This window comes from Rattus norvegicus, chromosome 15 (assembly GCF_036323735.1).
Source record: "Rattus norvegicus strain BN/NHsdMcwi chromosome 15, GRCr8, whole genome shotgun sequence".
In the NCBI taxonomy this organism is placed as follows: domain Eukaryota; kingdom Metazoa; phylum Chordata; class Mammalia; order Rodentia; family Muridae; genus Rattus; species Rattus norvegicus.
The window spans coordinates 61,362,888-61,379,293 of record NC_086033.1 but is presented as its reverse complement, the minus strand read 5'-3'; the positions used below and the strand labels follow the sequence as shown (position 1 = coordinate 61,379,293).

At 41.7% G+C, this 16,406-nt stretch overlaps 1 protein-coding gene and 1 pseudogene across 2 annotated transcripts in view; both read right to left on the bottom strand.

The window, feature by feature from the left end:
* Elf1 (E74 like ETS transcription factor 1) overlaps nucleotides 1-16,406 on the bottom strand; it is a 41,737-nt gene that overhangs the window by 16,469 nt on the left and 8,862 nt on the right. For both annotated transcript variants that reach the window (NM_053520.2, XM_039093704.2), the window contains exon 2: nucleotides 4,628-4,808. In NM_053520.2, coding sequence (NP_445972.2) covers nucleotides 4,628-4,808 — 181 coding nt within the window. The remainder of the gene's footprint in view (nucleotides 1-4,627; nucleotides 4,809-16,406) is intronic.
* LOC134481993 (microfibrillar-associated protein 1-like) overlaps nucleotides 4,664-16,406 on the bottom strand; it is a 33,240-nt pseudogene continuing 21,497 nt past the window's right edge.

Below are 16,406 nucleotides of genomic sequence, written 5' to 3'. Positions count from 1 at the left end.
AAACCAAGGAGAGCAAGCAGCAAGCAGCACCGCTCCATGGCCTCTGTTCCTGCCTCTAGGTTCTGAGCTCCTGCCCTGACTTCCCTGAGGGGTGAGGGGGAAAAGAGTGCAAGCCAAATAAACCCTTTCTTCCCCAAGCTGTTTTTGGGTGTGGTGTTTATCACATCAATAATGAAGCGAACTCAGACATGTGAGGCTTGGGCTAGCCTCACACTTGCAGAGATAATCCTGCCTCGCCCTCCCAAGTGCTGGGAACCCAGCTGCCAGCTACCAGCCAATTGCCTTTTTGTCTTGTTTTTATCGGGGAGTGTGGATAAAATTATTATCTTGTGTGTGTGTGTGTGTGTGTGTGTGTGTGTGTGTGTGTGTGTGTGTGTGTGATATGTGTCTGGATCACAAAGTATGCAGGGAGGTCAGAAAACATGTTTATGGTTATTTTTTTTCCTTCCTCTTTCCCACGGGTTCTGAACACAGGTCATCAGGCTTTTACAGTAAGAGCCACCTCACCAGCCTTCTTTGGCTCTTAGTGACCATGTCAATGTAATACAGTCATAGTTGGCCCAAAAATATAAGACCAGGCTGGCTTCAGAGTGATCCTCCTGCTTCTCCCTCTTGAGTTGTGAGATCAGAGGCATTCACCACCACAAAGTAACTAATCGTCATATTATTAGAGATTTTGGTTGGACAAAATCAAAGTTATAAGACAATAAAATAATAAAGGCCTCTGTGTTCATTCACAGCTTCAAACACAACCAACAAGTGGTTAATCTGTCACCCACAAGTCCTTGCTTCCTACAAAGGATCACTGTGAAGGAGTCAAGTCTCCGTTTTCATTCACTTGTCTGGCTGTTGGTTATTTCTGTAATCTTATTTTTTGCGTGATGTGCACTCATACTACAGCAAGTGTATGGAGGTCAGAGGGCGAGCTGAAGGAGTTGGTTCTTTCTGGCCACCATGGGTCCCCAGGATCAAACTCAGGTCACAGGCATTTGGCAGCAAGTGCCTTCACTCTTTGATCCTTTCCTACCAGCCCTGGTTTTTGTCTTTTTTTTTTTCAATTTTAAGACAGGACCTTATTATAGCCCACACTGACCTCAGACTCACTATGTAGCTGAGTCTAGCCTACAGTAGCTGATCCTTCTATCCCTGCCTACCAAGTCTTGGGACTACAAATCTGGGCCAGCAACTCCATATTTTATCTCTAAGTATTTTAGCACATTTTCTAAAAAGAGCCTAACACAGATATCATCATGTATTAAAAATTAACATCAAATAATTACATATTTTTAATTTTCATCCCTCAAAATCCCTTTCAGGTGGTGATGGGACAGAGCAGGCGAGCACTTGCCTCATATACACAGGCCCAGAACCAGGAACAATTACCACAACCAAAGCAAGCAACAGAAGACAAAATAGAGGGTGTGTAGAGTGTCCTTAGAGAGGCCAGTTAAAATGAGGTCATCATAGTAGACTAAATCATTATTCTGTCAACCCACTAGGAAATCTGGGCTTGGGCAGTAATCAGGAAGACTCTCTGAAGACAAGGCAGAAGACAGTTGTCAGTAAGCACAGGAGAAAGAAACCAAGCAGGCCAGCATCTTAACCTACAAGGAAATGTTGCTTTCTGCCAGCTCCCACAGTGGGAGGTACTGTGTTATACTAGCTCTGGCCACAAGGAGGCGCTGTTCCAGTTCTTCTCCTAGGCCTTCTGATCCCCAGCTTCTCAAAGGCTTGGTACTACCTTCCCAACTCCGGAATGAGGGGAATTAGAACTTCTTCCCCTTCTCATCACATTGTTTAGATAAGCAGAGAGGAGGTAAGGGCTGGGGTGGTAAGAAAAGAAGGGAGGAAGAAGGCACAAGCCACAAATCATCTGGCTTTTAAGATACGGCTTGCTTTCAGATACCAGCCGGAGACTGCTGGACTCTAGGAAGGAACCCGTCTATCCTGTCTTTCATTTCACACTACTTTTGTTCTTTCTTCTTTCTGAGATCGCAATCATGAGGCTCATCTTGGTTCTCCTGCTGCTACTTCCCAAGTGCTGGGATTATAACTTGTGCCACCATGCATCAGGCACACCAGGCATATTTTTTTGCTAAGCAAGAACTCTTGCTCATAATATGAGACAGTTATATTTTAATTATTAACATAACTAATCAAATTCTATGACCATTTACAGTTGCTAACTTATTTTTAAGCCCTCTCTACACATAGTCACTTGCCTTTTTATTTTGGTTATAATTTGGGAAAAGAATGAAAGATGTTTGCTAAAAATATCAACACTCTTTCTTCTCCTTTCCACACAAAGAAAACCTTTTGCTACTTAAATAAATCAAGTAATAACTCTTAAAGGTTTTTTTCCTACATTAAAAATTTTATTGACTTGGTATCTCTTTTGCTACTTTAGTACTTTAGAAATATTTATTTTATGTGTATAAGTGCTTTCCATGTATGTATGTATGTATGTATGTATATATGTATGTATGTATACCACATGCATGTCTGGTGCCCTTGAGGGGTTGTCAAAAGAGGGCAACAAACCCCATGGAACTAGAATTATGGACAGTTGGTAAGCTCCCATTTTAGTGCTGGAACTGAGACCAGGTCCTCTGGAATAGCAACCATTGCTTTTAACCTCTAAGTTATATACCCTTTTGGTATAATTTTTAGGTAGGAATCCTTTTTCTCCCCAACCAAAAGCCAGTCATTCTTCCTTCCTATTCTAATTCAAAATGGCACTAGATCATGTGTTAACTTCTTAAATAGATAAGCACCTGCATGTAGACATATTCAGTTCTAATAATTCATTTATTCATTTATTAATATAGCTTGGTTTTCAATATTCTAACTTCAGTTTTAGTATCTGCTAGCATAAGCTATTGAAGCAAGATGTTTTCACCGAATGCATACTGTGTCAGGTATTGTGCCCCATGCTAAGGCAGAGTTGAGAACAAGGCAGTCACAATGCCACCAAAACCTACTACTCTACCTATTACATCTATTTCCAGAACAATTTCTTTTAAGAATCAAAATGCAAATGCTTGCTTCCAAATAATTTCCTCAAATATCCTCAATACTTCTGACCAAAATACAGAAAAGTCAGACATACAAGACTGGGGCCAGAGAGATGGCTCAGTGCCCAAGAGCTGCTCCAGAGGAGAACCCGTGTTCAACTCCCAACAGCCATGTGGTGGCTCACAGATCCAGGATCACAGCTCACAACCAGCTGCAACTCCAGCTCCAAGGGATCCCACACCTCTCTTCTGGTTTCCACAGGTGCCAGACTTGTTCATAGCACACATACAGAGAGCCAGCAAAAACATTTGTACCCATAAAATAAAAATAAATCTTAAAAAATCATAACAGCTAAAGTGCACACCAATGTCTAAAATGGATGAAGGTATTATTACACCTCATTCTACCCAGTCTGTTCTTCAAGTTCTCGTCTTGAATGAACTCTGACCCTGAGCAGAAATCCCCTGTGAATCCCAGGGCTTCATCACACATTAGGTGTGATTTACCGTTTGGTTTTCTATCACTGCTAAGAGAACAACGTTCCTCTCTTTCCCTACAGATAACTCACTTTGTTCTCATGAGTGTAGCTGTGGGTAGCTATACAGGCGCTTATGAAGACTCGACTCTGAATCAAGTCCTCGTTTCAATCGAATCAGGGAGGAAGAGGAGGGGATCAGGAAAGCAGTGTAGAGAGGTGAGATGGCAGGGCGTGTCGGGGCTTTTATTTTTATTTATTTATTTATTGTCCCATAAGCTGTAGCTTCTGCGGGTAATAAAGTTAGCCCAGGACAAGTTAGGGCCCCTCTGTCTAAAAGCTCTGGGCACAGAGCACTGTGTAAAGCTGTACTGTACCAGTATCGTGGTGGAAAGGAGACAGGCAGGCAGAGATGGTTTAGGACCTCTACTCAGTTTGGGGCCAAGCATCTCTCTCCATGGTAATCATACTTACCAGCCTAATTTCCTTACTCGCACATACTATGCACTCCCTATCCTTCTCCAAACAATACATTTAGGAACCCCAGAACCCCTCCTGACCTACACCAGGCTGCACATCTCTTAACCATAACATCAATTCCCTACTTCCTAACAATGGAGAGAAGACTGCAGTCGAGTGTGTTTCAAGCACATGCAAGTATAAGCAATAGAAGGCATATGCACCCCAAACTGGGTTCAGGGGCGTGCACAGCAAGGCAAGCTACCAGAGCTGTCAGAGAAAGCTCTATTTATCAGCTTCTGACTATGTGTAACTGGACGTGCATACAATCAAAACCAAGTGAGTCATGCTATGGGGAATGCATCCTAGAAAAATAATTATATACCTAATCTATCAATTATAGAAGCCCACGAGCTATGTCCTTTAGTACCCAGTCCCTTCTTCTCCCTAGGTTTTATCCTGGGGTCCTTGAATAATCTCATGCCATGACTCACTGTCATCTTGATAGGCTATCCCTCTATAATCTCTATCACTGCTTGACTATGAATAAACTTACTTTACTTTTCCAAATCTGTGTGAGCCCATATTTTCAAATTCTTGGATAAGCACCTAAAAACCCCTGGCCCAGACCCTGAGACACACGCGCGCGCATGCACACACACACACACACACACACACCTGTAAGGGTGATGTCGTCATCGTCATCCTCTATGATTTCTTCTTCAGCAACATCCAGAGAGCTCTCAGTAATCATGTCATTGGGTTCTTCCACACAGGCTAGCCCGGCATAACCATTGAGAATATCAGCACCAGGAACATGTTCCACAATGACAGCAGGAAATATGGCAGGGTCGCCAAGCTAGATGAGGGGCAGGAAAGAGAAAAGTTCTGCTCTGGTTGGATACAAGCAAAAAACCATTGTACTTTTTCAAAGAACACTTGACCCTCGTAGTACTTATTTGGTCATGTTTTATTAAATGGGGACTATACCCAGGACCTAATGCAAGCTAGGAAAAAACTCAACCACAACCACTGATTTATACCCAACCTTATTTAGTCCTCATATGATTGTGTGTGTGTGTGTGTGTGTGTGTGTGTGTGTGTGTGTCTTAGCCTTTTGAGACAGCCCCTCTCCATGTAGGCCAAGCTGATCTCAAACTCACCCCCTGAATTCTAGGAGCACAAGCATATCCCACCATACCTGCTCCACCACTTACTTTTTAACCATAGTTTTGTGGTGTGAGGACTATGAACTTCTAACACTGAAATGTTAACTTTGCCTCATTTGTAAGAGACAGGGTCTTGTGTATCACAGCCACCCTGCTTACTGTTTGCCAGCAGATGGTCGTGAACTCCTGACGCTCCTGCTCATGCCTCTTTATTTATATATATATATATATATTTTTAAAGATATTATGTATTTATTTTATGTATGAGTACACTGTAGCTGTCTTCAGACACACCAGAATAGGGTATCAGACTCCATGACAGATGGTTGTGAGCCACCATGTGGTTGCTGGGAATTGAACTCAGGACGGCTGGAAGAGCAGTCAGTGCCCTTAACCTCTGAGCCATCTCTCCAGCCCTCCTGCTCACATTTATTAAGTGCTGAGATTATCCACCATGTGCCCACCATGTCTGATTCTTCATCTTAATAACCGAGTTTTCACTGGTTAATTCTAAAAGTACATTTTAAAATGACATGACATTAAAAAATTAAGTTTTAAAATTATGTCAAAGCATGAGCCAGGAAGTGAGATACAATGGCTGTAGAATTAAATAAGCTCTTACTAAAGTTTCCTGCACAATAGAAAATCCCAGCGTAGTTACACTTGGCAAGGAAGCCTTGATTTTAACAGCCTTTGACTCACGTGCAAACAATTAACTTTCATTTTCTATTACTGTTCTCTTTAGGGTGACTGTATTAAGGTTATAAATTTTTCCTACTGATGCCTGTTTATAAAATTACAAGATTTTAGGTAGGTGTGGTGGCGCATGCCTTTAATGCCAGCACTGGGGAAGCAGAGGATGTTCAGCTCCATATGTCTAGGAATCGTCTGATCTACACACTCAGTTCCAGCCTAGCCAGAGCCCCCTGGTAAGACCCTGTCTCAAAGCAACACCAGAAACAACGTGTATCAGATCTGAAAACTTCACCCTCATCCAGCCACTTCACTTTACCACTGAGAAGACTTACTTTCCCAAGAGGTTTTCACAGACATACTAAAACTCAATCCAGCTACTTATTTTCTCTTTTGCCTTGTTTCGTGTTATGTAGCTCAGGCTAGCCTGGAACTCACGAAGTAGTCCAGAGTTGCCTTGAACTCACAGCACTCCTCTGCCTCAGTTTCGCAAGTGCAGGGATAACAGGTAATAAGCCACCATGCCTGACTTCCTTTACATTTCTTATTTTGAAATAATCTCTAACTTAGAAAAATTGTAAAACTACGTCAAAGAATTTTCATACAACCTTAATTCATACTCCTCTAGTTCTAACATAAGCATTTCTATTGTTGTCTTCTGACATTTTTCTGGTTTGTTTTAAAGAGGTAGTAGACATAACTGTTTTTATGGTAACAGGTGTTTGTTGTCATGTACGTCTGTACCACTTGAGTGCAGTGCCTCTCAGGAGGCCAGAGCATTGGACCTCCTTAAACTGAAATGTGGGAGCTACAGACAGCTGGAGCTGCCATGGGCTGCTGGGAATTGAACTGGGTCCTTTGGAAGAACAGCCAGAGCTCTTAGCTACTGAGCCACCTTTCCAACCCTCAGACTTCCTTTGTAACCCAAAATATTGGCTTATTTCCTAAATACATATCTCTACAAAGTATCACAAATATTTTAAAATATCACAAATGAATATGGACAAAATATCAGAAGCAGGAAATGAATGCTCTAACCTACAAATCTGATTCAAATTCCCTAATCATCTCACTAATGGCCATCACAGGGGAGGGGAAAGAGAAGAGAAAAAAAAATCAGAGGAGGAATTTGTCCTGGGTCGGTCTTTATGCTGCTTGTATCCTATAGCTAAAGCTGGTGCTTCAAGGTGTGGTTGCCCCTGGGCAGGGAGGGGGAGAGAAGAGGATGGATGGAGAGGAGGAAGCCGCTATGGACCATAACTGCATGGCCAGGAAAAACAGCAAGTAACAAGGGGCCTCATAGCTGGGAGTAAGTCAGAATAGCCCAGATCTGCCCAGTCTGGGCATTTGGCTTATGAATAAAATATCTGGATTGTGTGTCTTTTATATGGGCTTATTAGAACTTTAATCCAACAACAGAAATTAGTTCAGGGTTCATTTTAGGATCAGTGGCTTCATTTAGTAAATATCCTACTTATTTCAATATTTTGTTTTGTTTGCTCATAAATGCATCTTGGTAAAGTGGGAAACGGTTCCTGTTTACAGAAAGCGACATTTTCTTCTGGAGTGTGTGTGACACTGGAATTACCTATGCCTTTGCTATATACTAAACAGTGCTGATGTTTCAGAGTAAGTGTTTACACAACTGCAGAGGAAGGTCAAACATTACTCGTAACATAAAAACTTACTCACTGAAAGTTAACACATACCTTGGGTGTTAAACACAGCACCCTTACCTTCAGCAATGCTATGCAATGAAGCTTATAGGTAATGATCTTAAAGCACACTTGGTTTTACTTCAAAATGTTTCTTCCAGTTTCAGGAAAGTAAGCCAGAACTAACTGGCTTTTCAAACTGTAAAACTAGTTTTGAAAGTGAAACTAGGGGCTCAAGAATTCACATTGTGAAACACATAAACACATACACAAGAAGTAAAGAAAACATTTACTTTCCGAAGCAAAATATAAACATTGGACTTTCCTTTCAGAACAGGCCATGTGTCTGTAAGTCAGAAGACAAAGGCAGGACTTGGTTCTCTCCTTTCAAGTAAGTCCCAGAGTTTGAACTTGGGTCAGTAGAAGTAGCAGCAAGTTCTCTTATTTTTTGAGCTACTTCATGGTCCCTCCCTTTCTTTTTCTTGAATACAACCTAGTGAACATTCAACGTGAACATTCGACGTGCTAAAATACTTTACCCTCTCTTCTCTCTCAGGAGTTCCAAACCCATTTCTAAAGGGATTGAGCCCAATGTTCAGTGAATTTTCACATGATTTCACCTTACTTTGTGCAAGATAAGAACAGAGCTCATATCCCATCTATTGACAGGTAAAGTACTGGGTTGAGAACATACCCAAGGTCACCTGCTAAGTCCACGAGAGAGGCCAAGTCAACTGCAACTCACATGTGTGTGACTCACTCAAATAAAACCGGAATGTTCCTCCCAATGCAAACCTACCTAGTTCTTGCAATTTGAATACAGACTGGCAAGAACATGAACACTACAAGAAACACCTTGACAGTTTTATCTGAACCTATCTAGCTCCCACATTTGGGTGTTGATGTATGTTATATCCACGGACTGGGTACGTGTTGAGTGTTTTTCTCTATTGTTTTTACCTATTTTGTAATATGAGGTCTCTCACTTACCCAGGAGCTCATAGATTCAGCAAGAGTAGTTAGCCATGAGCTCAGGGCATCCTGCCATCGGTCTCCCCAGTGTTGGAACTATAAGCCTGCACCATTACACACGGCTCTTCACATGGCTGCTGGTATCCTGAACTCAGTCCTCATGGATTTGCCAAATGAGCCATTTTCCAGCTCTCCTATATTTTATTTTATTTTTTAAGATTTATTTATTTTGTGTACATGAGTACACTGTCACAGTCTTCAGACACACCAGAAGAGGGCATTGCATCCCATTTCAGATGGTTATGAGCCACCATGTGGTTGCTGGGAATCGAACTCAGGACCTCTGGAAGAGCAGTCAGTGCTCTTAACTGCTGAGCCATCTCTCTACCCACCATATATTTTAAATAACTAGGTATTGTTATTATTATCTTCCTTGTTCTAGTCTACAAAACTGTAGCTGCTAGTCTATAGCTAACTATTCTTTCTACATAATTCACAGATCTTATGAACACCCTGTGAAATATCACTATTTTCTACCACAGCACCCTCAGTAGACAAAACTACTGTTATCAGTTTCTTTGTTCCCTGGCAGAAATCATCCATATATACATCATGTAGCTTGTTTTATGCAATATTTTTTTTCTTTTCTTTTTTTTTTTTTTTTTGGAGCTGGGGATCGAACCCATGGCCTTGCGCTTGCTAGGCAAGCGCTCTACCACTGAGCTAAATCCCCAACCCCTATGCAATATTTTTTAATTTATGAAGAATTTTTCAGTACCAGGCATAATTTCCCTCTTGTTGAGAAGGTCTTAAGTTTGATAAGAGAGGCACTGGTTACCACCAAGGTGTGTGTGCCACCACTGCATCCTTTAGGGTTATCATACCATGCTGGTTGTTGTAGCTTATAGGTGTCCTAGTTGGATAGGACTGTTAGCTCCTTCCCTCCTTTGGTACCTTCTAGTACCAGGAAAGCTAGTCCTCAGGGAGTAGGTGTTCAGGGCAATTTCAGTTCAGAGGTCTATAATCTAAAGTGCATGTCTTCAGGAATAATTTCTATCTCTAGAGAACAGCCAAGGTCAACAATAGTTTATAATGTTTTGGGAGTCTCTTGGACAGCACTGACCAACAACTCAAAGAGGGCTTCTCATACTGGTGTTGGGGTTTTTGTTAGATAATCTGTGGCTCTTGGAAAGAGCACTGTCAGCCTGGGTTAAAAAAAAAAGCTTCATTTAAATGATATGAGTATAGTTATACAAAGAATTACATGTATCTTAAGTTTTTAAAAGTAGATAATAGCAAGATTCCTAATGACTTTTACAGATATTCTCACTGTTATTTTATCCTCCTGTGCTGGTTTGAATGTGCCTGGCCCATGGAAAGTGGCTTTATTAGGAGGTTTGTCCTTGTTAGAGACCGTGAGTCACTGTGGGGGTGGGCTCCACCCAGTAAAGGAAGACAGTCTCCTGGCTACCTTCTGATGAAGATGTAGAACTCTAGGCTCTCTAGCACCATGTCTGTCCGCACACTGCCATCCTTCCCACTATGACGATAATGGACTAAACGTCTGAAGCTGTAAACCAGCTCCAATTAAATGTTTGCCTCTTTAAGAGCAATCTTGGTCATGGTGTCTCTTCACAGCAATAAAACCCAAACTAAGGCTCTTTATGACTTTTTCAGAAAGTCTTACTATATTTTACCTCCTCTCTCCTTCTGTATTTATCTCCCTCCAGCTTCCTCCTTAGAACCCCTTTCCCCATCAGATCACTTGTGCCCTGCTATTCTCTTTACTGTGCTCCACCCCCACCCCATGGTCAGAGGAGCATGAGGCCTTAATCCTCCACAAAGAACTACAGGCAACTAAGGAATGTTGAGAGTGGGAGAGATAAGACTTCCCCAGGGAAGATCCTTCAACTGGCTATCCAGTAACAAACGGTCAGCCCTGAGAACAAGCGTCAAAGTAATATTACTCAGATTGAGCAAGCTGTATGTGGAAACCCTGCCTCTGTTTCCCAAGGGCTAGCATATGCCACCACCACCCAGCCAATAGAACCCATTCTTACTGAAGAGGTCATAGGTACTTTGTAAAAGATGTGTTTTCTTTTGAAAGAAAAAAATAAGTTTCAATGTACTCATGCCTTAAGGTTAATCATGATAACTGTCATGAGGAAACTTTTTTTCAAAACTGCACTGTGCTTAAATATGTCAAAAACTAAATAACTCAGGGTCAACCTCTAGAAACTTGAACCAACACGGGCTAACTGGTTTTCCTTCATTCATGAGGTTCATTACTCTGCCAGAGGCATTGGCAAGGCCTCCCCACAAGGGCACTAAGGCAGGAGGGCCCCAAATTTGAGATCTGCTGGAGTTATACAGATCCAGGTCAACATGGGCTACATAAGGAGACCTGTCTCAAAAACAGAGACAAAAACAAGATGAAGCAGGAGAGGAGGACGATGTAGGAGAGGAGGGAAGGAAGAGGAAGAGAGACAGAGAACAGGAAAGGAAAAAACTAAAGTTACGCATAAAGCTCAATGGCAGAGAGTACCAGCAGCAGCAGCAACCCCCCACCCCCACCCCATCTCTGCTCAGCAATGGGGGGAGGGGGAAATCAGACACCAGAAAAGGAAAGAAAATATTTCCTGTGATCCAAAAGTTTAATTAAATATGAAGAACACCTTTAAAGTCAGCACTTGGAAGACAGAAGTAGGTGGGTCGATGAGAATTCAAGGCCAGCCTAGTTTACACAGTGAATTCCAGGCCAGTGAGGACTGTATCAAAAAGAAAACAAAGTGGAGAGGAAAAGAAGAGAGGCACTGGTCCTGAGATGTTGGGGCAGCGCCCTGGTGTAAGCAAAGAAAGAATGTAGGAGCCACGAGACAACACTGACAGGAGTGATGATGCTGCACACAGGAAAACACACACGAACCCAGGAGGAATAGCACTGATTCAACCAGCTGCAGATTAAATACCTTTTAAAGTGTATATGGGGCTCGTGGATAAAGCTCTAGCTATACAAACATGAGGACTGGCATTCTGACCCCCAGAACCCCATAAATGTCAGGTTGGGGGGCACCTCTAATCCCAGTGTTGGGAAGTTAAAGACAAAGAACCCTGTGGGCAAGCTGGCTAGCTGGACTACCTAAGTAAGCAAGGGTTGGGTTCCAATGTCAGACCCTCCCTCAGTAGAATAACATACCTGAACAATGACATCTAACTGAGGGTCAGACAAAGTGACAATCAGAGGAAGATTTAACAGAATGAGTCAGAGATAGGATACCCTACTCTCATGAGAACAGACAATAAAGAAAAGCAACTTAAAGAGCAGGGAGGGAGAGGGAATTCAATTCAGTTCATTCAGGTTGGAGCAGTTCAGTTGAGTGCAGTTGAAGTCAGTTCAGAACAGAGCAGTTCAGTTCACAGAGTTCAGAGGCAGTCTTACCCAGCAGAGCAATTCAGTCAGAAGCCAAGCGAAGCCAGTTTGAATCAATCATCTTGAAGAGGAGTTTGGACCAGAATAGCTGAGTTGAGAGAGAAAGAATTCAGAAAGAGCTAGAAGTGAATTTATTCACCAGTAAGTCTCAGAGGCTAAAACACTCTAGGCCTAGGTTAGCAGACAGAGGCTGAAAACTGACACCTGCAAGGTCCAGGCTTTCAGAAGATGAGATTGTAAAGAAGCTAGAAGCTTCCAGGCCTAGGTCTAGGGATAGTTAAGATAGAAACACTCTGGGTTCAGTCCAAGCCATGTATTCTTATAGCTTGGGTACAGCTCTCTTCTCATCCCTTCCTCTGAGGAAATAAAAGCTATGATTACATTTACAGTGTGGCTTTAACACTACATTCATTCCTGTTACATCAGTCTGCTATAAACTTTCTTGGCATTGTTACTTTCTCTGGGGAATCACTCCTGATTTATGCCTATAGTCTTCCCTTGCTAAGGCACCTTGAGTGTCTCATTAAAATCATGAACATATACCCACAGCCAAACACTGCATGGAGGTCAGGGGCTCTCATGGAATTGTTGGGGGATGAATTGAAGGCCCTGAAGGGGATAGGAACTCCACAGGAAGACCAACAGAACGCTGGGAGCTCTCAGAGACTGAGCCACCAACAAAGACCACAGGCTGAACTGTGGCCCCTGCACCTATGAAGTAGGTGTGCAGCTCAGTCTCCGTGCGGGCCCCCCAACAACTGCAGTGGGCTGTCTCTAAAGCTGTAGCCTGACTGTGGAATCCATTCCCCATCAGGGATGCCTTGTCTGGCCTCAGTTGGAGAGGATGTGCTTAATCTTGCAGAGACTTGATCTGCCAGGGTCTGGGGATACTCGGGGGTAGGACCCACCCTCTCAGAGAAGGGGAGGGACAACTATAAACAACTGGAAGAGCACATCAATTGGTGCCTAGTGCCAAAGGGTAGGTCCTAAAAACATATATTCAAGTAATACCATACAGACTGAGCTAGATATACTTAGGAACACACACACACACACACACACACACACACACACACACACACACACAGATGTATACAATAACAAGTGAAAACTAGAGGCAATGAATTTGAAGGTGAGTCAGGATGGGAAATGGGAGGGTTTGGAAAGAGGAAATGGAAGGGAGAAATGTTGAAATTTTATCATAATTTCAATTTTTTTAAAAAAAATTAATGGGCTTATTTCAAAGTGGTTCACCTCCCACTTCTTCAAGGTGCTATCAAGTCATATGAAATAAACAACTCACATGTTCATAGGAAGACAAGGAGCTGGAAAGATGGCTTAAGAAAACTGGTTGCTCTTCCGGAGGACCTGAGATTGAGTCCAGCATTCACATGGGAGCTCACACCTATCTTTAACTATAATCCTAGCAAGCCAATGTCCTTTTCTGGCCTCCATGGCAGACACACATGTGCTACACAGACGTACATGCAGGCAAACAGACAAAAAATAAAATATAAATAAATCAAAAAATAGAAATAGTAAAGTAAGAAGCCTAAAAGTATATAACACCTCTCAGGTGAACTCAGGATGTTCGGCCCTATTACCATATATGGACAGAAAATGCACACTCCAGGAGCTTTTGATCTGAACTCAAGATAAACTGCCTTTCCTCTGGATTGACTAGCAACTGACTAAAGAATGAGTCATCAAGAATCCAAACCTTCAAATCTACACACTGTAAAATTCCTCACAGAGACAGGAGAATTGCTGAAAGGTAAGGCCAGGATCTACACACCAAGTTTCAGTCTAGCCAGGGCCATGAAGAGAAGATGGTTTGAGCAAACATATAAATTTCACATGTTGAATTATCTAAGATTTAGATTTTTAAAGTAAGTAAAAATAAAATCTGAGACCATTTGTTTGAACTGCTATAATAAGTACTGAAAACTGTGTGCCTTCAACAACAGCAATGTCTTCTCACAGTTCTAAAGTCTGTGATCAGTGTGAAGGTGTTGGAACATGGCTGGTTCCTCTGCAGAGCTGCTCAACTCTCCTTGGCTTGCACTGGCTGTCTTCATGCTCACATGACATCCTTCCCATGTTGCTCTGGGTCTGAGCTCCCCCCTTCTATAAAGAACCACCCTGCAGCATGGGCTTGCTCCATTTACTCTAACTACGTGGGCAATGACACCGTTTCCAGATAAGGTCTGTTACTCTTCGGTAACACAGGTTAAGACTTCAATAGATAAAGAGGGGTTCAGTTACACAAATTCTACCCCTAACACAGCTCTATTTAAATTAGCTTTGAAAACTGATTCCTTCTATCCCAATACCAAAACCTTATGAAAATAAAATACAGACGTAAATAAATTTGCTGCTGCTTTTAAAATTAATAGACTTTAATCTTCAGATTTCAACTCATGTTTTTCTACATTGTTTAAATCTAACTCCTTTCCCAGACCGACTTAGAAAAGTCTTCAGAAAAGGTCAGAACATTGAGCACAGTAGCATGCCCCTGTAGTCCCTGACACCAGGAAGACTAACACAGAGGATTACTTGACTACAGCAGTTTGGAGTCAACATATGACAATACCAACTCAAAAGATAAATAAAATTTTAAATTATTTATAAAATGATGAGACTACAACACCTAGAGAAAATCAGTAGTTTCTTTTATAAAACTTCTTTTATTATTCATCCCTTTTTTGTTGTGTTGGTGTCAAACCCAGGTCTTTGAGCATTGCAAGGGTTATATTTCAGCTACATCCATACTCCTGATGTTCCCTTAAAGAAATAAAGTGACAACCTCTCTTGGGCATTTTTTTTTTTATTGCTGTGAAGAGACACTATAACCGAGGTAGCTCTTATAAAAGAAAGCACTTATTTGGGGTCTTGTTTACAATAGTAGAGGTTTAATCCATTGTCATCATGGTAGAAGCATGGTAGCATTCATGGCACTGGAGCAATAGCTAAGAGCTATATGCACACACACACACACACACACACACACACACACACACACACACGGAGGGAGCTGGCAGGAGCTTTCCAGTGACACACTTCCTCTAATAAGACCACACCCACTCCTACAAGGCCACACCTCCTAATCCTTCTAATCCTTCTCAAGTCACTCCCTGGTGACTAAGCATTCAAATATATGAATCTACGGGGGTCATTCTTATTCAAATCGCTGTACAGCACGGTTTTCTAGTCTGCCTTAAAAGATACTAAATTCTATTTGTCTGGCTACTCCTTTAAATCAAGGACATCCTTATTTCTATGAGAACTTTTAGGCTAGTCTATGCTACATAAGCCACTTTCTACAGAAGGAAGGAAGGAAGGAAAAATTCTCTCCAATGATGTCTAAAAGCTTTCCTCATTTAAATAATTAAATTAATCATCTTTTCTACCTTGTTAAACCCAGCCTCATCCTTGGAAATCTGAAAATAAAATTCAGGGCATCCTGCATGCTAAGCAGATACTATACCACTGAGCCACACCCCAGTTCTACCTGTTATCTGAGGAGAACTTCACTAAATCCTAGCATTACTTAACCTTGTCTGTGCACTGAGAAACATTTTAAAACACCAAATAAGTACCAGATAATTCAGAGCATCTGGGGATACAGCCAGGGCCTATAAATAAACTAGCCCGATGGAGTGTGATTTGCACGCAGAGTCTAGGACCACTGATATAAAGGATTACTCAAAACTGCAGTTGTCAACGCTATTACTCATGCAAGTCTCTGCATGACAGAAATCTAAGCGTATATTGCAGGTCTTTTGCTACTTGGCATTTGTACATAATTTTCATTTTGTTTGCGGAACAGAAACAAAGCAAGCCACAAACCCTGGGGACTAGAGAAAAAAGATTTCCTGGAATAAAAAGTCTATCAAGACAGTTTTTAAAGCATCTGCTTCTAAAAGTCTATTTCGCTATAGAGAGAAAAACTGACTTATAGGTTTTTCAAATTTTACTGGAATTCTTAATAGCTCAAGAGGAAAAAATATTATATACACGTAAATCCTAGAGTATATGTTCAAAGCAAAATTTCAGCCAACATTTTAGCAGCAATAATACAAATCAAACCAAGGGCAGTTCCTCACATTTCAACACTATCCCCAAAGTTTCCCTTAGCCATGGTTCATCACATAAGTTATGAGCCAACGCCATCAACCTAAAGGAGAAATGAAGGAACCAATAGGAGCAGTGCATTTTGTGTTTCTGCTAATAAGCTTGTCTAGTTCTCTCACTAGAGCAGGCCCTGCAGTCCTAGATGGAGACTAAAAACCTACAGAATGCTACCTCAGTGCTGTCAAGCAAGTTTAAGTTTTCAACACGCTTTCAGATATTAAAGAATACAAGAGCACTCACAGAACTTGCTTGCCAAGTTCCCCTAACAGCAGCTCTCAATCTGTTCCATGGTGATTGTGAAACATCCTGCACATCCTAGAAAACAGCTCACAGCCGAACAGCAAAACATTTTCCTCAAACAAAAAGCAGGGTAAAAAAAGTCTTTTAAAATTCCCTCAATGCAG